Source organism: Drosophila gunungcola, chromosome 3R, assembly GCF_025200985.1.
Source record: "Drosophila gunungcola strain Sukarami chromosome 3R, Dgunungcola_SK_2, whole genome shotgun sequence".
Classification (NCBI taxonomy): Eukaryota; Metazoa; Arthropoda; class Insecta; order Diptera; family Drosophilidae; genus Drosophila; species Drosophila gunungcola.
The window spans coordinates 28,941,032-28,963,152 of record NC_069139.1 but is presented as its reverse complement, the minus strand read 5'-3'; the positions used below and the strand labels follow the sequence as shown (position 1 = coordinate 28,963,152).

General features: G+C 44.2%; 3 protein-coding genes across 4 annotated transcripts; 1 reads left to right on the top strand and 2 right to left on the bottom strand.

The window, feature by feature from the left end:
• Window positions 1–245: 245 nt before the first annotated feature.
• Window positions 246–1,021, bottom strand: LOC128259245 (farnesol dehydrogenase). The gene is given in 3 exon segments (XM_052991509.1): window positions 246–467; window positions 530–858; window positions 861–1,021. Coding segments are annotated over 3 exon segments (648 nt in total). The 5' UTR covers window positions 973–1,021; the 3' UTR covers window positions 246–260.
• Window positions 1,022–3,743: 2,722 nt separating this feature from the next.
• On the bottom strand, window positions 3,744–21,928 carry LOC128257713 (neuropeptide SIFamide receptor). 2 transcript variants are annotated; one of them, XM_052988985.1, is made up of 6 exons: window positions 21,756–21,928; window positions 19,249–20,119; window positions 19,102–19,168; window positions 10,686–10,785; window positions 6,248–6,886; window positions 3,744–4,609 (listed from the first exon to the last, which is right to left on the bottom strand). In XM_052988985.1, the coding sequence occupies exons 2-6, from the start codon at window positions 19,957–19,959 to the stop codon at window positions 3,889–3,891; spliced, it is 2,238 nt and encodes a 745-aa protein (XP_052844945.1). In that variant the 5' UTR covers window positions 19,960–20,119; window positions 21,756–21,928; the 3' UTR covers window positions 3,744–3,888. The 2 variants fall into 2 exon arrangements, with proteins under 2 accessions (XP_052844945.1, XP_052844865.1); XM_052988905.1 differs by having other exon boundaries at window positions 21,759–21,928.
• On the top strand, window positions 9,466–10,661 carry LOC128257846 (uncharacterized). Its single transcript, XM_052989102.1, has 3 exons — window positions 9,466–9,585; window positions 10,159–10,289; window positions 10,368–10,661. Exons 1-3 carry the CDS (start codon window positions 9,574–9,576, stop codon window positions 10,507–10,509), a joined length of 285 nt encoding a protein of 94 aa, XP_052845062.1. The 5' UTR covers window positions 9,466–9,573; the 3' UTR covers window positions 10,510–10,661.
• Window positions 21,929–22,121: the final 193 nt, after the last annotated feature.

Sequence of the window (22,121 nt, the reverse complement as noted above, 5' to 3'; positions counted from 1 at the left end):
CTTTAAAAATCGGCTGTCACAGCTTTCAAAAGCAGAACGATTATGATTTAAAATATTAAAGAAAGATTATTATTGAAAGCGCCACATCTAAAACTGGAGCTGTTATATTGCTTTTTTTGTGCAGACTTAATGGCACTTGATTATGATAAATAAGGCATTTCGAAGCATAGTTTAAAAACATAACGGCAAGGAAAACATTATACGTCTCAAATTATAGAAACATAAAGTTTTTTTTGGGATTATGTCTTTGTTTATTTGCTTTATGACGAGTGCATACTAGACTTCTTTGACACATCAGAAGGCTTCACCTTGATAATGAGCTCGTGTATCTGAACATTTGGCGGCGTTTGGATGCAATAAGACACTGCGTCGGCCACATCGGCCGATTGCAGCATGGGCATGCCACTGGGATACTCCCAAGATCCGCTTTCGAAGATTTCCGTGTCCACCACGCCGGGACTGACGCTCTGCAACAGGAAGAAGCGGGGCATCAGTACATACATGTGCTCTTACCGTCAGCCTTACTCACCGTAATCTTGGTCTTGGTCCATTTTTTGTTGAACTCCTGGCGCAGGATCTCGGTCAAAGCTGTGATCACGTGCTTGGACGGCGCATACATGTTCAGGCTGAAATCCTTCACGGCGGGCACATGGTGACCCACCACACTGTTGATGAACACCACATGGCCGTCGTTTACGTTGCGGCACTGCAACGATATGAACATCTGCCGGGTGCACCAGGTCACACCCAGCACATTGACATCCAGAATGGCCCGCACATCGTCCGAGTTCCCCTCATCCGTGATGTTGATTTTTCGCACTATTCCGGCACTATTGATTAGCACATCGGCTCCACCCTCCTGGCCAGGCCCACGACTACCATCCCCTTGGCCACCAGGTCCCGGCAGCATGCTTCTCCGATTCCAGCACTGGCCCCAGTGACGACGGCAACGCGATTCAACCAACGATTCATGGCAAGACCGTGATAATAGCTCTCCGATTGGAAACTGATCAGATCTGAACAAAAAGATTCTGCCCTATAGCGATTTATTGTGTATCGTTGAGACGAGCTTTTTGGTGAAAAGTTGTAACACAGAAAACCTTCGGGGTGGGATTTTAAAGAGCTTAAATCGAATCTGGCCAAGAAATTCGACCAGTTTTGAACCAATTTTAACCCTTTTTGGGAGAGACTTGAATGATTCTATGTTTTTTGTGATATTAATTTGTAACAACTATTTTTAAGCAATTTGTATATCTTTAGTTTTAATTAACAGTTTGCCCAAAAGTATGCTATGTTTTTATAATCATATATTTAGTAACAAGCAAGAAAACTGTTTAAATCGATTTAGAATTTGATTTTTTATTTCGATTTCCCAACCGATCGGCCTTTTCATAAGAAAACATACCCCTTTAGTTTAGTTCATATTTATTTATTATTTCTGCTAACATGCATGTATCTTTGGTGTTAGTTCTATGCGATAAATATACATATATATGTATGCATAAACACATATATTTACATATATAATATTGTGTTGCCATTTATGTCATGCTTTCTGTTTAACTGGTTAACGCGCGATCTTTTCTTTAATATTTAATTTTCCGCATCGGTAAATAACGAACATATTGCACATGCATGTGAGTATGGGTATGCTCTACTTTTTAAAACTTTGAAACGAAAAGTTCAATTTGGTTTATTCGATAAATATACTTTGGTTTAAATGCTCCTGCTCGCTACCTTCAAGTTCTTGTTTAAGTGGATTCAAAAGCGGGGAGGACATTTCTATTGCGCGCTTTTGCATTCTAGCAGCATATATGTATTCGTATAAATGTAATATCTTGTTTACTAGACGTCGTCCTTCTGCTCTGTGGTTGTTGCCAATTTTGCTGGCATATGAGTCGATAAGCCTATATAAATATATGTATGTATATTTGAAATATATTATTGATATTCCTCATTGTAGATTCTTGCCTTGCATTAAGCGCTGGAGTTTTAACGGGCCGAGCGTGACTTCGTCGAGTATTCTACTCTTTCGATGGATTAGGCTTTAAGCTCTTCCTAAAGTCTGAATGGCGACCGAAGAGTACGGCATTAATTAACCTTTGATCGATTTGATTCGGTTCGATGGCATCGAAACAAGTCAAAACTCTTCAAATCAGCGCCTAATGCTTTCGAAGTATATAAAGATATATAACGTATGCTTTATACTTGATATATTCTGTATACATATAAATATTTACTTGTTCGTTACTTGACATTTATAAAATTTTGGCTAACAATAAAATTGCATAGTTAATCTTTACGTTTAGTTTCATAGTTTTACCATTGATTCCGCCTCTTTCCGTCGTCCGTTAAAATTTTATTTCATATAGTTTAAAGTTCTTTGGTGTTTAGTGTTTAACGAATTTGAGTTCGATTATTGTTTGCTTCTTTGTTAGTTTGTAGTGATACGTTTAGTGCGAAATCTTTGACTGCTTTGTGCTCACTTCGCGGACAACCATCTCGTCCGTCCTGCTAATCCTAATCTAGCCCTAATCCCTAATCTACCCCATCCCGTCGACTCTGTCCCAGCATGGTCAAGTGCTCGGTTGTGCGCGTTCGATGCCTCCTCTACCGCTACCGCTACCGCTTCCGCTTTCTCTGCCAATCGATATTGCTATCGAATTAATCGGCGATTGGGCGACTTTGTGTCCGATAACTAAGCCATGATGTTGTGCCAATTATCCATCCGACTTCCGTTGTCTTGCGTTTACTAACCATTTTCTGCTGCTGTGCCATTTCCGCTGTCGCGACTCGGTTGTGTAAATTCTAGTAAAATTGATTATTGTTGTTTGATAGATACACGGCGTACGCGCAGACATACGCTTGTATTGCATATTGCTTATTCCAAAATCAATATAAATATATATGTATAAATTGTAAGAATTTCCATACAAAAATTTAGTAGGTACGTTACTTTAGACCTCGGTGTTATCTCATTTTGTTTTGTTTCGTTTCGTTTCTCAACTATGATACTGGACTTGCCCGTTTCACTCACGTTCGCCGTCGTACAAAAAGTTTAGCAAAGCTATTTTAACCCCATTCGATTCCCACGATTTTTCCACCCACTCTTAACCAAACTTTTTGGTATAGCAAATTGCGAGTACAAACAATCTTAAAACTGCGTAACGGTACATATATGTAGGTATTATATAGCCATAGCCAAGGAGTAGTTCATATGTTGTGTAGTACCGCTGAAACACGTATAAAACATCTATTAACTATTAGGTCTGTGGGGAGTGTCTGTGGTGAGTGGTTAGTGGTTAGTGGTGAGTGTTGTAGTCCTGTTCCGTGCCCCATGTAACGTGTCTGTTTCTAGCTAAGCGATCTCTGATTAGATTTACCCACCCGATTGGTCCATCCCGATGTCCGTCCCCAACCATCCCATGGCACTCCCTTCCACTATCCCGCCTCAACGACGATGACGGATATGTGCGGCACTGACTAGCCCAAGTTCTGAACCCACCAGCACTGCCGACTTGTATCACAGTCGTAGGCCTATCACTCTAATTTCATTCAATCCCCTTCCGTCTAGCTGCTCTAGAAATTTACAAGGATTTCTGTCGTGGTTCGGTACGTTTTTGGTATCGTTGCGTTAGTTTTTGTGTTAGGGTGGGTCGATTTGCAGGGCAAAACATCTTGGGGGCACTGTGATCCATGTTCGCTTGCCTAGGCAACTCTTGTTGTTTTGAAATAAATGTGAGTTAAATCATATCATAATGGTGCTCCGAAGCGCATGGGTTACATGAGCCCCGAGGAGTCTTAACACTTTTTGTCCCACAAAAACCGACCCACACAAATGGCAGGAGTTTCCCACCAGAGTTAGGAGTTCGTCCAACCGATGGCTGCCTACTCGTACAGATCCGCACTCCTGCGCGGAGAAGTAGAGCTGCCGTAGCTGAGCTGCGAGTCGGTCTTCTTCAGAATGGAGACGTGGTGGGTGGGTGCGTCGCCCGCCCGGTTGGCCATGAGCGAGTCCTGCTTGTGGAGCAGCCCGCGTCGCTGGTCGGCGAAGGATATCACCGAGTCCTGCTTGACCAGCTGGTGGCGCCGCTGTTCCGGTCGCTGGTCCACGAACGAGATGACCGAGTCCTGCTTCACGAACTTCTGCCGCTTGTCCAGCAGGGAGCTCGGGGTGGCCGCCACCGGACGACGCGACTCCACGGAGACGCTGTCCCTGTCCACCAAGGCGTCGTTCAGGCCGTGGCCCGCCGCCCGGCGCGCCTCCATGTAGGACACAATCGAGTCCTGCTTGGACAGCGACACCTTGGAGCCGTTGCTGTCCTGCTGGCACAGGGGTCGCCGGATGCCGGAGGCGTCGCTGCAGGAGCTCTCCTGCTTGATGAGGAACTGGCGCGATCCGTGCGAGTCCTGCTTGAGCAGCATCTGCTGCGACAGGTTGCTGTCCTGCTTGAGCATCATGTTGTGGCGCCGCAGCGAGTTGTGCTCGTAGATGTAGGACACCGCGTTGTTCTTGCTGCTCGGGCTCTTCCGCGAGCTGTTCTGGTGGTAGTGCGACGACTTCCGGGTGCTGGTGGTGCTCGAGGCGATGGCCACGTTGTCGTAGTACCTGGGTGGCAAAGTAACAAGGTGTTCGATTGAGGGGAAGCTTAGTAATTGTATACCTCTTAGGTCAGCTGTTGAATTTAGGTGACTTTAATTAACCCACTGATATTTTCAAATTTATGTGTGGGACAATCTTCTTTAAGAAGTTAAATTTCGTGCTTGCCAGACATGAGATAATCAATTAATTAAAAATATTAAAAAAAGTTTAGCTACTTATAAACTTTTGAAAAACCCACGTCGATAGCAAGTCTTGTTTTACTATTTAAGGAAATTGTTCTTTGAATATGGCAAACTTTCCAAAATTTATAAAAATTTAAAAAAAAATAAAAGTTAAAAGTTAAAAAGCGTTTGCAGTTGAAATGATCATTGAAGTTTGCAAGTAGTTTAAATCCATTTATATAAAACGAAAACGAAAGTAAACTTTGGAAAGCCGAAGTTAAACACTACCCTAGCAGTCAAGGATTGGATGTAAAATAATACCAAAGGATATAAATCCCATCCTAGAATCTATCTTTTACCCTGAAAAATCGGCGTACTGACCATGCCGACAGATATATGACAGCTAAAGGACATTGTTACTCAAGTCGAATTGCCTTTTGTCGAACTGCGTTGCCATTTTTAGAAGACAAGAGCGTGCAGCACCCCACCCCGTTAAAAGTTCTTTCCCTTTGTCACCACGGTCCTACACCCAAAGAAAAACCTCATAGTAAAATTAAACATTAAAATATTTGAATTTTACATTGTGTTTCAAAACATAAACTAAAAATTAAAATGTAATTACTAACTTAAACATGTTAGTAATTACATTATCATTTGAAAAATTTTAGATTTCATATATTTTTAATTTAAAACTTAATTTTTTGATACTTAAAAATAAAAACGAAACTTAACACCCAATGATTTAAACGCAACAACTCTTGGGGTTCAATCAGTACCGAAAATATTTATTTCAAAGTGAAAATATTTGGATTTACCAGTATTTTTTCTCTGGGTGTACCTAATGACCATAGGACCAGACTTAATAACTCAATAACTTCTCAAAATAAAATCTCAAATTGAAAAATGTTTGAGTCTAAAGATAGATATGAACAAAACACACATATAAGGTCCAATAACTCAACTCAACCCTGTCTCAGAGTGTGTGTCAGAGTGAGTGACTTGAAATAAACCCGTGAAATAAAATTGCGATGCGTAGGCTTAACTACTATCTGCATGTCAAATCCAAAATCTCCAGCTTTTATAGTTTCCTAGATCTGGACTTTCATACGAACGGACGCACGGACAGACAAGTGGACATGGTTACGATTGCAAAAGTTTTAAGTCTATATCTTTTAAACTAAGCTCGCAAACGGTATTAACTATGTCAACATATTTATATACTTTTATAACACTCTCTGTAAAAGTATACAAATCGCATCAACATTTTTAATACTGTTAAGCAAAAATAAAAAAAGAATTAGAGTGTGCATGCAAATCTAAATATTCTTTAAAACGGAATTATTCAAAATAACTAAATCTCGTTTTAAACAGGCAGGTTTCTCAATTAAGCTTTTGGTTTAATGTATAAATGTAAAAAAAATATATTAAATGTTTGGCATTTAATTTGTGTATTGCTATTGCGATTTATAAGTAAATTGATTACCTGAGGCGTCCGCAGCAGCTGCGCGACTTGATGATGGCAGCGAACCCGCGTCGGTACTTCTTGTTCACCGAGTAGAGGATGGGGTTGATGCAGCTGTTCGAGGAGCCCAGCCACTGCGCCACCGGCATCACCTTCTTGAGGATCTCGAACTCCTCCTGCGAGATGTCCGATCCGAACTTGATCCGCGCGAATATGACGTAGAGCGGCAGCCAGGAGAGCACGAACAGGATGACCACGGCCACCAGCATCTTGATGACCTTGACCTTGCTCTTCTGCTGCATGCGGTCCATTTGGGCGTCCTTCGACTCGCCGGGAATCGACCGCGTGGAGACCTTGATCCAGATGAGCACGTAGCAGAGCGTGATCAGGGACATGGGCAGCAGGTAGCAGGCCACCAGGTTGGCCAGCAGGAAGTACAGGTTGCCGTCGGTGCCCGGGGGCCACACCTCCTGGCAGAGGAACTGCGGCTGCGAGTAGGCCGAGACCAGGGCGTCGGAGAAGACCTCCTCGGCGGGCACCAGGTCGAAGAAGAGCAGCCATGGGATGGTGGTCACCAGCGCGATTACCCATATGCCGATTATCATGATGCGGGCACGTCGCTTTGTCATCTGCTTCAGGGGCCACCAAATGGCAATGAACCTGCAATGATGAGGAGATCGGGTCAAAGGGTGTTTTTAGCCAGATGGGCTCCGTCGAATTCGGAACTGGAACAGGAGCAGGGGCAGGAGCACCGGCTCCAGATGCCGCTGACAGCGCTGAGCCGCCAAGGATAATGGCAATCATCAAGCTGTCGAGGCGACGATGATGGTGACGATGACGATGACGATGACGATGACGACACCGTTTCAGCTTCTCAGCTAGGAGCTCGGCATGCAAATAGCTCCGCTGATTAATTCGCACACGCAGGATGCCAGCAGCCATCCTTAAGCCTTTTTCTGCTGAGTGTTCGCTTTCCAATCTCGACTATTGACCCCGCCTCAGTAACTTGGAGCTGGATCTGGGGTCTGGGGTTGGGGCAGTGGGTGGGGATGGGGATGGGGATGGGAATGCGCTATTGGAGCATGGGTGTCATTTTTTATTCTGCTTGCCATAATGAATTGTAATTTGAATAAGAGCTGGCAGCGAGGTAGCGAGACGAGTCGGTATGGGGCACAACGAGTTCAGCATTTTTCATTTAGCTTAGTGCAGCCGGCTCATTGTGGCGCCCGCTCAATGGTCATAGACAAGACTTGTCCTGGCATAGGAGTCTGGGTGTCTTGGGTGCCTCGGTTGCCTCGGTGGCCTGGGGTGTCTGCTCCTGGCCAAAACCATGTAATTACGTGCATTGTGCTCGTATTTTTTGGACTTGGGTCGTCCTGTCTGAGACTGCCCGCCAAAACATTGGGCAGATAACACAGCGGTAATTCCATTAGAGGGCGGCCACTACCCCAGAATCCCATTTCTCTGATGCCCGACTAAAAATAGCCGGCTAAACAATGTGCTGCGAGACCCTCATCTTGGAGCAGAACGCGGAGTGGGACCAAACAAAGCTGTCCGCAAAGCCAATAATCAAATTGTCATAACGTTTATTTATAGGAGCAAAACAATTGCATTAGCATAATTTGTTCATGCGCTTTGTATGGCCACAAATCAGGCGAGAGCTTAATTGAGTTCTTTTGGGATAAACAAAGCACTCAAAAAAATATATATTTTAGTCGTAGTTTTAAAAGTAGTTTTTTAATCTAGATTTTTTTTTAAATATGTAAACTATATTCAAAATCCATTCATATTTAAACATTGTTTTATAGTAAATAATAGCTATTACAATAAGACAATGTTATTAGATATTCAAGTAAAATGGTAAAAGGAATTTATTTAATTTATTCAAAGTGTACTCCGTTTTTCGTTTATTTTTAAAGATAATAAAGGTAATGTACCAAATGTATAAATCTCTATGCGACGACAGTTCGGTGACGTTGACATATTTATTAAGCAAAATGAATAGCTTATCCTTTCTCTGCGAAATACTCAATGAATTCATTACTGAATAGCACTTTGACGCGGGTCTAATAATAAAAGCATTCATATTCGCGCATTTAAAGCTTTTAGGAAGCGTCGAATTTCATAATTGGCTATTTGCCACCACTCCTCTCGTTTGTTCAGACCCACGCGGTTTTGTGGCTCCCATTCCGGATCCCTCTGCGGTTACCCATACGCACAGTTGACATTTGCGAGGAAGACACAAAAGCCGCATTGCCAGCGCCATAAAGTCACAACTATGTTTATATGCCAGTGCGCTGATACCTATATGGACTTTATGATTACACACAACCTACGTATATACGTATGCGGGCCACAAACGACCCCAATTAAATGGCATAAGTATAAGCGAATGATAAGCTAAACCAGGGGGTATTAGTGCAGACCAGTCCACCCATCAGCTCCTAAGTCAGAGGAGAGATTTAAGTTTCGTGTTACAGATAATAAATCTTAAATTTCGATTCAGTTTACGAGTGCTCGTAAAAGCACAAAGCAACAGCAAATGTGGCCAAACAACTGGATAAACGGACATCGATGCAGCCGGACTTTGCCTTCGATGGGCTGGGATTACGCGTGGGCGGTGGCTGTCATGCGGGTCTGTGGGTGACCAAACGATCAAGCAATGGGCTCCGCCTTTGTCCCCACTGGCTGAAAAATGACAGTGGCAGAAACAGAAGCAGAGTCAGTGCCTGAGGCCACCACTCCTCCCCCAGATAGTGCCAGAAATTGATATAAATGGAAGTGCACATAAAGCGGCGGGCATCTCTTATTGTCCTTGGGGTTATGACTGGCACACGTCAAAGAGCTTCAGCATCACTTGATGAATCAGTTGGCCGCGACTTTTGCCGACTTTATGGTCACATCGTTTTGGTTTTTATTTTTCTATTCCTTGTGGGACAGGAAACGCAGGGCGGGCACTGTGATTCCTGGCCGCCAATGGAATCAATGGAGTCGCGGCGAACAACATTCTAAGGCAATTGACAATGCACAAAAAACGAGAAACATGAAATGAAATTGATTGTAAACAGCGCCTAATTCGGACAAGGTAAACCATAGAGCATATGATGAACTTGATCTTGAGACGACTGCTCCACTGACTCTCCTACTGCACAACTGACTTACTGACTAACTGACCAGTTTTCCACGCAGCTGATTGCATTGAGCGGTGCACACTTTCGGATCGGTCCCCTGCGACAAATCCCCTATAAAAGCTGATCTCGGAGCTCGACTTGACACCAGTTGACAATTACAAGTCGTTAGCCTAACTCCAACTCCAGTTATCCCGCCAAAAAAACTCCACCAACACAATGTTCAAAGTTGTGAGTATTCAGTGTGAAGGAAAGCCCACCCCTATTTTAAATCAAACATCACATTGTTTTAATATGAATACAACACATTCTTTCGGGTATTTAAATATTGAAAAACGGTAAAAGAGTTCTAGGTAAATTTAATGTATTTTTTCTTGCCATATATACATTTAAAGAGAGCAATACTAAAAATGTACTCCGGCATTTTAACTTAAAAAATTTATGGGGCAACATGGAGTTTTTATTGAGATAACAAAACAGCTTTGTAAAATTGGTTTGTGTTAAGATGCCAAAAGTTGCCTATCATTTTTATTTATTCAACTTTGAACTTGAATTTAAAGGCTTGGACTTTATTTTGAGGTCTTACTTAAAAATGCTTAAAAGGTTTTGTAGATATTAAACATGTAAGTGCTCACAACTTGTTTATTAAAGTGCAATACCCGCCGTTTGATACATGTTATCTGTGTCCTAAAGTCATCCCATCTATGACCAACCTACATCGAAATAGTTTGCGGAGTGGCAGCCACCTGCTGCTCCAGCCTAAGCCCCTAGCCAAGCTAATCCGTGAACTCTGATCCGCCGCAGCTGTTCGTGCTCGCCGCCTTCGCCGCCGCCCAGGCGAACGCGCATCCCGGAGTGGTGGCCGTGGCTCCCGTGGTGGCCCACCCGGTCGTGCACACGCCCATCATCCATCACGGCGCCCACTCGGTGCACTCGTAAGGCCATTCATTAGCAATCTGCTTATCGCACTACTTACCCTATACCCTTTACCCTTTACTCTACTCAACCCGCAGCCACGTTGTTCATCACCCGGCAGCCGTCAAGGTCATCACCCCCATCGTCCACAAGCCCGTGGTGGCGGTGCACCACGTCAGGCCGGTGGTCCCCTTGGTCCCCGTGCACCACGCAGCCCCCGCTTTGGTTGTGCATCATTAGGTGCAGTGATGAATACGGCGCCCCGATCCCAATCCCAATCCCGATACCGATCCCTTTCCCCTTTTTCCTTTACCGCTCCCTATCCCCACTGGACCACCAAATCCCGCCCTGACCCACAACCGATCCCACAATAAAAGTTCATAGCCACGTAATTGGAGCGAGTGTGTTCGACTTACCTGTCCAGGGAAACGGCAATTAGGCTGTAAACCGAGGCTGCCACGGAGACACCCTGTATGTAGGGCACAAACTTGCACATCAGCCATCCGAGCATCCAGGCTGCAAAATGCGGTGCGGATGGGGGTTGGGCGCAACATGAAAAAGCGAGAGGAAGAAACGGGTAAATATTGGTCATAAACAAGGCACAAATTATGCTGAGTAACTTTCGGTCACATCGTCCTCGTTGCCCTAGTCGGACACTGAGAGAAAAGTGGGCAGAAAAGTCGCCAAAAAAGTCGCTAACTCTTGAGTTACTTATTTCTAAGCTTTTTGCTGACTTATAACAATCTGAAAGGGTTTTTAGGTAGAACTGCTGATCAGCTTGCAGATATGGGCCACCCTAACTACCAAACTTGTTCAACATTTTTCCAACCTTCAGTTTCTCCGAGTGTAGTGGCAGTCGCAGTCACGGACAGTTGGGTTCGAGTTGTGCTCGGTGCGGGCTAACGTTCAATGCTTCTTGTCATCGCCGCCGCCCACGTCGCCTTCGTTGTTTGCTGACTGAGATTTATGTGCTGCATATCATTCATAATTTGGTGACAAGTCTCAGATTGCGCCCAGCCAGCCAGCCAGGGTGAGCCAGGAGCAGTGGTAGCAGTGGGAGCATTGTTTGCCCAGGCCATGGCGGACCGCAGGACTGCCTAAGTTAATTTGTATTCCTTTTATTCCATTTGATGGAAGATGGTAGATGGAAGCCGAAGACACGGCCCTACTTGCGCATAGTTGTGCGTTATGAATTTTATGCTAAGAGGCATAACTCACTCAGACACAATAGGTTATAAAGCTCGCATGGCCGGGGCGAACTTCGCCAAGGTTGATGACAGTCGAACACCACAGCACAGAACAGAATAGAACGACGCCGGGGGCATGACATATCGAATGGCAATTAAACAAGTGCAAGTGCGGCCCACACATCATTAGCAGTTGGCAGTGGCGGCTGGAGTTCATGGGGTCAACGGTCGCACGGGGAGACGCCTCCTGGTTCGTGGCGCTCCTAATTTCCTGTCTCGCTCGCCTGTCTTATCTCGATTCGTTGTCGCTTTTTATTATGCATACGCACCGTACGCCGCCGAGGCAGCCCAATAAAAGCTAACTTTAATATGATTTGGCACATAAAAATATAAATATTATTGGTGCTTGGTGCAAGTGAACTCGTCGGCTTGGACAGGTTCTGGCTCAAAGAAAGGATCATGTGTGTGGGCAGGACATCAGACAGACAGCCAAACAATCAACTCTGTGTACACAGGACAGCAGCTCGAATGGGTTTTTCGGTTTTATTCCTTCGATTTGAAATGGCTTTCGGGCAGAGCTGCAAGTGCAGCAGACTGGAGCCGAAGCTATTAACGCGAGTGTATTTGGCCACCCACTTGATATTATGCTGATAAGGGTGAACTTTGAAATATGGCTGTCTGCGCAAGCTCTTGACTGCCAAACTTTATGCTTTTAAGTTGGTTAAAAACAATTTAAATTCAAATTCGGTTCCGAAATGCCCCATCACTTGCGAGCCACTGAATTAGCATTCGAACACAGTGAACTTCTCAAAAATAGATGTTTACCCAACTCCCTTTCGGCGAGTAAACTATCTAATTGGCTATGCAATTCTATTAGGACAAGCAAACGTGACTCCCCCGGTTTGTCTGGGATTAAAGTTTGCATCAGTGCACTCAGAGCAGTCAAGTGTCTTAGCCCAGTTTAAATTATGGTAAGCTCATCGGAGCGAAGTGACTTTTCAATAATCGCGCACAAACAATGGTTTTGAAGTGGAGAGGGCATTAGTTTAGACAGCTTGCAACTTTTTACATCCAGAAAGTTATTAAACTTGCTGGATCGGGAAGTTTATTTTATTTTAAATATTAGAAAAACAAATTTATGGATTCCCTCAATGTAAATAAAATATGGTGGAAATCAGTGTTTGTTAAGCCAATATTTTCTTAGGTCAAAGATATTAAGTATACAAAATTTGACATTTGGTTTTTTGAAGAATCATTTTTAATGAACTGCAAAAAGTGTGTGAGGAATTATTACAAACCTAAAAAAAGGAGAAGTGTCACGGTCTTGCATATGTAAATCTATCTATATTTAGAAACCTTTATAAAACTTTTAAGTAAAAGCTGCTGCATTAAAGTATTTAATGATGTATTGTATGTATATGTTGCGGATGTACTTGTCTACGCAATACACAATCATTTCAATTACACTAAACCCAAATATTTCCTTAACTTATAGGCCTAATTATTGTGTGTTAAAAACATAATTGGAGGTACCAAAATAACTTTAATTGACATGCGTGTCGGTGCGGCCCTGAAACTCCTTGTGGCATTACCAATTTGTGGCCTCAAGTGAAGCCAAACACACCTCAGTTTGCTGGGCAAACATCCAGCTTCTCACGTCAAGGTGAGAAGGATGGGTATTTGATCCTACTTGGAGTGTGTTTGACATGGCAACATATGGCAAACAGACGCCTCCATTTATAAGCGTGAGCTTGTGCTCAATATTGATCAACTGCAGTAGATAATTCCAATCGATATTTGGGCTTATCGACAGCCTTCGATTGTGGGTGGTGTGGTTGGCCCCTCCAACGCCCAAGAAAATGTCAAGTGAGCCCTAAGCCTTTTCATTTTTACCCCCTCCCTTTCTGTGCGAACTTTTGTTTTTCGCTTGGGACACAGAAATAAAATGTATGCCATATAATAAAGAATAATAAGGGGAGTTGTGTATGGCTTTACGATAAACATCATTCAGCATGCCATTAATCTCTATACATTAAGTTTAAGCTCTTCTAGAATGTTCTATTGTAAAGCCTTATTTATTTTTATAACCTTGCTGAGGGTATTATAATTTTAGTCAGAAGTTTGCAACGCTGTGAAGGAGACATCTCCGACCCAATAAAGTATATATATTCTTGGTCATGTCCGTCTGTCCGTCCGAAATATAAAAAGAACAAAATCGAAATATAAAAATAATTAATTTAATATTTGTAAAAAATCGCTTTTGACTAAGTAATAATTTGATAGTTCAGAACTACGCTTTTAACGCAAGGGTATATAAACTTCTTCTTGCCGAAGATTGCTTCCTTTCCTATTGAAAATAATGTATCGATTTAATTTTGTTGGCTAAAAAGTTTATTTTTAGATATTTTTTAGAAACTAAATAACAATTTGAAAAAAAATGAATGTGAATTATTAATATTTGAAAATGTTATTTTCAACTCAGATTTTATGCCTTTGTTCTGCGTGCGTACACTCATAGAAAAAAATTGGTTTATTCTGGGCATTGTGGATTCGTTTTGGTTGCCGCATTGTCATGCACAGAGTTGGGTCGTAAATTTAATGAAATAATCTGGCGTGACAAATCCGCAGGTTCGATTGGAGTGGGCGTGGAGTGGGCGTCGAGTGGCCATGGAAAAGGCAGAGCATAACATTTCTGGCAAATGCGTTATTGTTATGATTATCGCCGCGGCGTCACGTCCTGCGGCGACTTCTGTGGCAGCTCTTCGCAAATTGAATACCACAGTCGCAGTCGGTGCGCCCAGCAATGTGAGTGGGACTTGGAGTCGCAATTGGAATCGGAATCGGGGAGCCTCTAGGTGAGATATATGAGATTGTGGGAGATGCGAGGCGCCAGATCGTAGGTGGTGAGGTTAGAGGTTAGATGCCATTTGCCGGCGGCACGTAGAGACTAAATTAAAATACAATCGGCGAGCAGAGAGTGCTGAATAATGACTTCATTGGGGCAAGGGAGTGGAGGATGGAGCGGCGTTACGCATACGCCGCATTCGCCCGGCACAAATCAAGTGGCCCCCTTAATGAACAAACTGGCAACGTGACTTGCAGATTCGCCAATCGGGTGATGCGGATCTTAAAGGGCCGTAATGATAACGATTCCCCATTGATAAAATGGGACAACAATGGCCATAAAGCGTCATTTGGGCCAATTGCCGTTGCTGTTGCAAGGATATCCTTCGTCTCAAGGCGGCATCGTTGCTGGGAAATCAATTCATTTCGCATTTTATTGGATTTCGAAGCACACACATAAATAAGGGCCAGCGCCACATTCCACCCACCAAACAACGCCCGCCGCCCACAAAACCACCCGCAACCCTCCCACAAACAGTTCAGGCCCAACCCAGAACAGGTGCCCCCACACACACACACACACACATACACACACTCGTGTGTGTATAACCCTGACTATTAGGTTTGCCAAGCGAAATATTTAGGTCAATTCATCCAGCCGCAAAGAGCCTTGAATGCAAACAACCTTCCATTGCAATTCTGAGGCTGAAGGTGTGCTTAGATAATGGCGCTGCCAACGGCGATGGCCACCGTGGGCGTCGCTGCCCACTGCGACTGCGACTGCAACTGCGGCGTCGTCTTTGACGGCTCGAATTTGATTTCATATAATTCAGTTTGATGGCGAAACGTGGCGACCATCCCTGCCATTCGCCATTCGTTCGGAGTGAGTCGGGAAAACTATGTCTGAACATCTACGAGCAAAGTTCGATGTGCAAATATGCAGGACTTCCAAACTCCCACTCACACTGCTTTACACTGAAAGAAAGGTGTGTAATAATAAATACAAGACATTTTATAAATTGGTTTGTTTTGTCATCACCCTTTTATTGATTATTATTAAACTAAGCCGACAGAGTGATTTGAATTTCTTTAATTTTATAAAAAACAAACAAGTCAAATTAATGAATTTAACATGAATTCTGACGCTTGTATAAATCTTTGCAAACTTTTAAAGACCGTCTGTTGGGATACTATAAACTTCCAACTGAAATCGCTTTGTGGCCTTAAAATTGCTTTGGTCGAATTGCTGTTAGTAGAGAATCAATATCAAACTGTAACATCAAATATACAACTATACTATATATATTCAAGCTCTACATAGACTGATCTAGTGAAAACGACCCCATCCAAATAAATTGTAAAGTGCTTTTTATTAAGCGTTGTGTCTTATTGTTGTATTTTAATGTCCCTTATATATTAAGATGTCCCCAAACTAGCTGACTAGAATTATAGAACACTACTGCAAGGTATGGTTAAAATTTAAGGTTATTTTTAATCTTACTTAATTTTTAAAACAATTATACAAATGATTGCAATTGAGGGTGTACGGCGGCAGACAGGGACAGAGCGATAGATGGATGGTTGGATAGGCATGTCAGACAAATTTATTTAAATTAAAGCATACAATTATGCGTAGCCTCGTTTATCGGGTCGTTTGTGGGTCGTCGCTGGGATTTGGAATTGGCCTTTAATTAAATAGACACTTGTACTGGCGCACTGGCGAATTGCCAGCTCCAAGAAGGTAAGGCTAATGGGGAAAGCTTACAAATTAATTTAATTGAGTGCGAGCATCTTGTCTATAAAGTATTCTGTTAGAGTTCCTGTTGAATAAATCTGAACTGTCTTTGGCTTTGCTTAATAGTTACGGTTTCGTTTCAAACCACAAGAACTTTTACATTTTTGTAGTCTCCTAATTTAATTAGGAACTTGTACTTGGCTGGCCTGTCTATTTTTGAATTTATGGTGTTCATCGCAGAAAGCTATAAAAATTCGATGCTAAACTTGACATTTTCCAGACCACTTCAAAGGCTTGTCATATCTGCCAAAAATAGTTTTCCTAAAACTACATGATTGTTTCACCTGCGCTAGAATAGTTTTTCCATCCGATGTCGCCTCAGCAGCTCGTCGAAAGTGAACAGGAATGTGGAAGGGTTGTGAGTTTAAGGGGCAAAAGGGGTGAAGAGGGTGAAGAGGGTGAAGTGGGCCCCAATGCCAGCGGGCGGGCTGCAATTTGTTGTGACTGGCGTTTGTGCATAGGCCTCATCGGCTCAGCCCCACTCAAGACATGCGAGTGATAAAGTTGGGAGGGGGCTAAAGGGCACCCCGACCACCCACCTCCCGACCACCCGACCACCGGACCACCCACCACCCCCAGTGACCCACTAAGAGCTGTCGGCCCTGCGCCTAGCTTGAATTTGTGAAATTAGGTCAGTTTTGTGTCGATGATCCTTTGGCCACCCCGAAAAGCAGCAACAAATGCACCAACACAGGCACCAGCGAGGGTACACACACAGAGAGTGAGAGCGGGCGAGAGAGAGCGAAGAGAGTGCGCAGTGACACCGATGCAGGCACAGGCACAGACACACACACTCACACATTTACACTCACACTAACACATCCACAGGCACGACACACAATGCAGGCTGAGGTGAACTCATTCACTTTTTCGCCACTCGCTTCATTCGTTCCTGGCGATTTCCCCTCGGCAGCCTTCGGTTACTACATCCCCCAAAGTGGGTGTGTGGGTGTATGGGTGTGTGGGTGTATGGGTGTTTCTGTGGGGTGGAATGGGAGGGGCCCATCGAGTGCATTGCCGAGTCCTGAAGTCGAGGTACACAGGCAAACACATCTGTAAAGTGTATCACCAGGTCTCCAGACCAGATGTACATATCAGAAGGTAAATCATAGGGAAAATACTTAGTGCAAGTTAAGTATATTTCATTTTTGTATTTAATGGTTATCTTTGGTAATTTAAACGATATTAAACATTTTGTATTGAGCATTTAGCCTTTTAAAATAAAACCATTTATAATGAGAACATACACCAAACATATTATTCTTATTTATATTGTTGTATTGTTTTTAAGCTTGTTAAAGTGTTTTTGTCTTTTGTCTGTCACAGGAAAAATACTTGGTGCAAGCTAAGTTTAGCTGATTTTGATATTAAATGGTTATCCCTGGTAATTTAAACGATATTAATATTCTGTGGGCTACTTTGCTTTACTGCTATATACAACATTTTGTAATATATTTTTGTCAATCGATTTCGCCTTTAGCCCTTAAAAATAAAACCATTTATAATGAGAGTATATACCACACATATTATTCTTATGTAGGTATTTTGTTCTATTTTATATTGTACTGGTTTCAAATATAAGTGATTAAGATTTTAAGTGATTAAGATTTTAAGATTTTGTTAAAGTTATTCAGTCTATAGATAAAGGACTTTCCTATCGCACACTTTTCTCTTACTTCCATGGGTAATCGCCAGTGTATAAACAAGTATAGCCATGCGAAAAGTAAATTTCTCACAGGGCAGAGTCCTTAATTGGCAACACTTGGCCCCACCTGCCAGCCTACGGGCTGGCATTGAGTTTTGGGCTCGGGGTAGCCATCGAAGCCAAATTGATGTCGAGGATGGAACCTACATGGCGTGCTCCGCAATCGGAATTTGATTTACCAAGGATTTCGATCATTTTTCCATGTCCACGGCGATTTGCATAGACATTTGCCACGCTGCTCACCTTCTCGGCCAGGTCTCCGACTATCAATTTGGATGACAGCCCTCAAAGTCCGGGGAAAAGACAAGAGAGCGGAGCGGAGCGAAGCCAATTGAGGGTGTACGGCGGCAGACAGGGACAGAGCGATAGATGGATGGTTGGATAGGCATGTCAGACAAATTTATTTAAATTAAAGCATACAATTATGCGTAGCCTCGTTTATCGGGTCGTTTGTGGGTCGTCGCTGGGATTTGGAATTGGCCTTTAATTAAATAGACACTTGTACTGGCGCACTGGCGAATTGCCAGCTCCAAGAAGGTAAGGCTAATGGGGAAAGCTTACAAATTAATTTAATTGAGTGCGAGCATCTTGTCTATAAAGTATTCTGTTAGAGTTCCTGTTGAATAAATCTGAACTGTCTTTGGCTTTGCTTAATAGTTACGGTTTCGTTTCAAACCACAAGAACTTTTACATTTTTGTAGTCTCCTAATTTAATTAGGAACTTGTACTTGGCTGGCCTGTCTATTTTTGAATTTATGGTGTTTATCGCAGAAAGCTATAAAAATTCGATGCTCAAACTTGACATTTTCCAGACCACGTCAAAGGCTTGTCATATGCTGTATCGCTATATCCTCTTTTATGCATGCACTATAAAATGGGAAGTCGCCAGCGGGTCTGCTATATAAAGTGCAGTGTTCAGATACACGGAAACCAAAAGTGCCTGTCAAAAATAAGTACGCTCTAACTAATATAAATGAAAATAAAAATACAGCAGTCTCAGCGTTTCAGCATTTTTTGTAACTCTACTGGTGGGTAAGAGTAGATTTCTTTTGCTCGGGTATTTATGCCGACATTATGTCTAATGGGGGTCCATTACGTTTGCTCTCGTCCGTATTAGTAACATTACGCATACGCAGCGTAAACCCTGCCCTGCTTGGCAGGACTTTTTCTAAGCGGCGATTAATTGCAGCACATAAATCCAGCTAATATGCAGAACCGACAGAGAAACTGCGGCTGCTCCCTAATGCGCCCCCCAGTGGCAAATAAATCTCGGCGTCTTACGGAATTAAAGAGATACTTACGCACGAAGATGTTGCCAATCAGTGTGGCCGGCAGGCAGAAGACAATGACCAGGATGTCCGCGATGGCCTGCAGTAGTGGCATGGTTGGGGAATGTAAATGTTATTTCAAATTAATGGCTTCGCCGGCGAGAGTTACGGTCCACCCACCAGATTGACAATGAAGTAGTTGGTCACGGTACGCATGCGAGGTGCCCGCAGGACGACGGCGATCACGAAGCTGTTCCCCACGAGGCCCACCAGGAAGACCACGATGTAGGCCACGCAGTACACCATGGACATGGCCAGCGAGTGGCGGTACAGCGGATCGAACCCGAAGTCCACGCTCCCGTCCAGCTGCTCCCACCGCAGGGCACTGTCGTTGTACGACTTGGTGGCCGCCGCCGCCGAGATCAGGCTCGTGGTGGCCGGCGACAGGTTTAGCAAGTTGGCGTAGTAGGTGGATGAGGTGGCGTCGGCGATGGCCAGGCCCCTGCCCGGCACCGCTACCCGCGCCGATGCCGTCGTGCTGGACACCAAGGTGGCTATCAGGGAGCTGGCCGCCGGAGCCACCGTGGCCGTGGCCGTGGTCAACACCGTGCCCAGCAGAGTGTCTCTGATGGCGCCGTTACTCAACGTAATGGCACTCGATGCGCTCGAGGGGCTGCTGCCGTTCAATTCGTTGAAACTCAAGAGGTTCTGCAAATCGACGAAATTATGCGTGAAATTATTATAGTCCCCGGAGAGGGCGGCCTCCTCCACCACTGTCTCCTCGCCCTTTTCCGGCGCCATTGCCGCCGTAGGACTGGCCGTTGGACTGGGAACGTCGCCACTTGTGTGGCTTTTATGCTTTCGCTTGCGAATCCGACCGCTGGCTGTCATTACCAGGCCGTGGCCGTCTTGATTGGGCGGATGGCACTTTCACTGGCGCCTCGCCTTCGCTATCGCTGTTCGTATCTCGCTGGCTTAGAAAAGGTCTATAAAACTGGCATCGTCACTTGGCATTTCGTAGGCGTTGTAGGATATGCAGGAAGTTTCGTGGCTTTGGGATTAGACGATAGTTTAAATTAGCGCTCCCGTTGCCCGACATTGTGGCGTTTATCTGGGGGGCGTGTGTGTTTGGGGTGTGTTTGTGGGCCCTGAAGTTGCACAACAAATGCAATTTCCCAGCAACTCGCCCAAGGATTTTTTAAAATCACCTACAACTGTTTGTTGCCGTTTCGGATGCGAGTCCGACTGCGAAATGAAACGGCTGGGTCGTTCGGTCGCTCAGTCGCTCAGTCGTTCAGCCGTTCGTCAGCTGGTTGACGTTGCCTTGGATGGCATTACGAAAAAGTCGGCGGCCCAAGGCCTCGTGTGCATATTTCAGATAAGGCCAAGTGCGGGGTGCCTGGATAAATGCTGCTGGGGGGATCGGGGATTGCGGATCGGGGAACGGAGAACGGAGAACGGAGAACGAAGAACGAAGAACGGAGAGATTGGGCTCAGGGACATGGTCACAGCGGCAGTTCCAACACATGCGCGGCACTAATTAATTGTAATGCCATTTGTCCCATTGTTTGGCTGCTGTTTTTGGCACAATTGAAAAGCAAAAGCCACGGAGCGTGCACTTTGACCTCAAAAAATCGGCGAACAAACATCGAGCAAAGAGCAATTGAGCAACTCAATAGCAGCGCATAAAAATTCCATTAAGCACAACTGCCAAGCGCACGCAGCAATCTTCGATTGAGTGCCAAAAAATTGCCAGTAAGCATTGAAACAATTGGTAACAAACGAAGCCAGGGCGACATTCTTTTGTGCGGCTCCATGGGAGTGTCTACATCAGACACACTGGCGACTAGAACCCCTCGGCATACCATTTGAACAGTTCAAACACGGCAACAAAAAACTTGGTCTGTAAAAGTCTATAAAGATGATGGTTATAACTTTCTCTTGCAAGCCGACATTTTAATATAATTTAATTTTTAAGCTTGCTCAAACTGGTTAAGCAACACAAAAAAAAAATTATTAATACAATGTAGAGTCAAGTTTTAATATATGACTTTAAATTTAAGAAGCCATTAATAATATAAAATTTTTTATTTATGTTAAGAAATAATGAATATTTTTGATATTTTTTGACATTTGATTGGAATGCTCTCCATTAAAAAAATGACTTGCTAAGTGTTTTCATTTAAGTTTAATAAAGTTGATATTCAATTCAACGGACTCAGCCTGGGGGATTTTAAAGTTTCCATTTATCAAATTATTATAACTAATTTGTAAACCAAGAATAACTAATTACTCAGCAATCAGTTAAGAAGGTTTAAACTGTTGATACTAAGTAAAAAGGCAACTTTTTGTGTGTAGCCACGCAGCTGGCGTTCCTTTCGCAATTGGATTGGGCTCCTACTTCGAGCGTGAAAGTGCTTGAGACCTAATTGAGCTTACATGCCTGCTGGCCATCTCGCAGGGAGATGCCAGTGGCGATAGTCCTTAGACTCGGTCCTTAGACCCTGGGACCCAATGGGGCGTAAGACCAAGTGTCAACACCGAGGCGCTGACAAATCAGCCGAGGGGAAAGTAATTAAACTGTCGGTGCTGGAAACTGCACACCAGATGCAACTCCTGGAGGACGCCTCAACCAAACACAAACACTCCCCCGGATAAATCAGCTTGAACACTCGAAAGGTTAACACTACGCGTGGTCGTTTCCGTGGTGCCGTGATGTTGTGGGTCGCGGATCCGCTGGAATGGATATAGTCATCCGCCCCTGGGGCGACCGCGTACTCAACGGATTCGCGTCTGAATGAGGACTGCTGGCACTGCGGCGGCGACAGCTCGTTTTTCAGGCCAACGCGAGCCGATAAGAGCCGACAGACAGGATACGACTGAATGTAGGTCCCTGTTGCCAAACCGCGCCCGCCGACAGTCGCCCTCGCCACTTCGGCTCTTGGACTCGGACTCGCAGGGGGACTCGCTGGGGGGAGGGGCTGCCACCCACTCGGGTGCTCGCTCAATTGTCCTTGCCGCCTATGTATTCGGCGAGCGCTGAGCCAACGGCC

What these genes read in the sequence shown, in the direction of transcription:
- LOC128257846 (XM_052989102.1), top strand. An exon ending in GGCGCCCACTCGGTGCACTC is followed by an intron (nt 10,290 to 10,367) that starts GTAAGGCCATTC and finishes CTCAACCCGCAG; the next exon opens with CCACGTTGTTCATCACCCGG.
- LOC128257713 (XM_052988985.1), bottom strand. Translation starts at nt 19,959, where the DNA reads ATGACAGCCAGCGGTCGGATTCGCAAGCGAAAGCATAAAAGCCACACA. An exon ending in ACTACTTCATTGTCAATCTG is followed by an intron (nt 19,169 to 19,248) that starts GTGGGTGGACCG and finishes CCACTACTGCAG; the next exon opens with GCCATCGCGGACATCCTGGT. An exon ending in ATTGCCGTTTCCCTGGACAG is followed by an intron (nt 6,887 to 10,685) that starts GTAAGTCGAACA and finishes TCATCATTGCAG; the next exon opens with GTTCATTGCCATTTGGTGGC.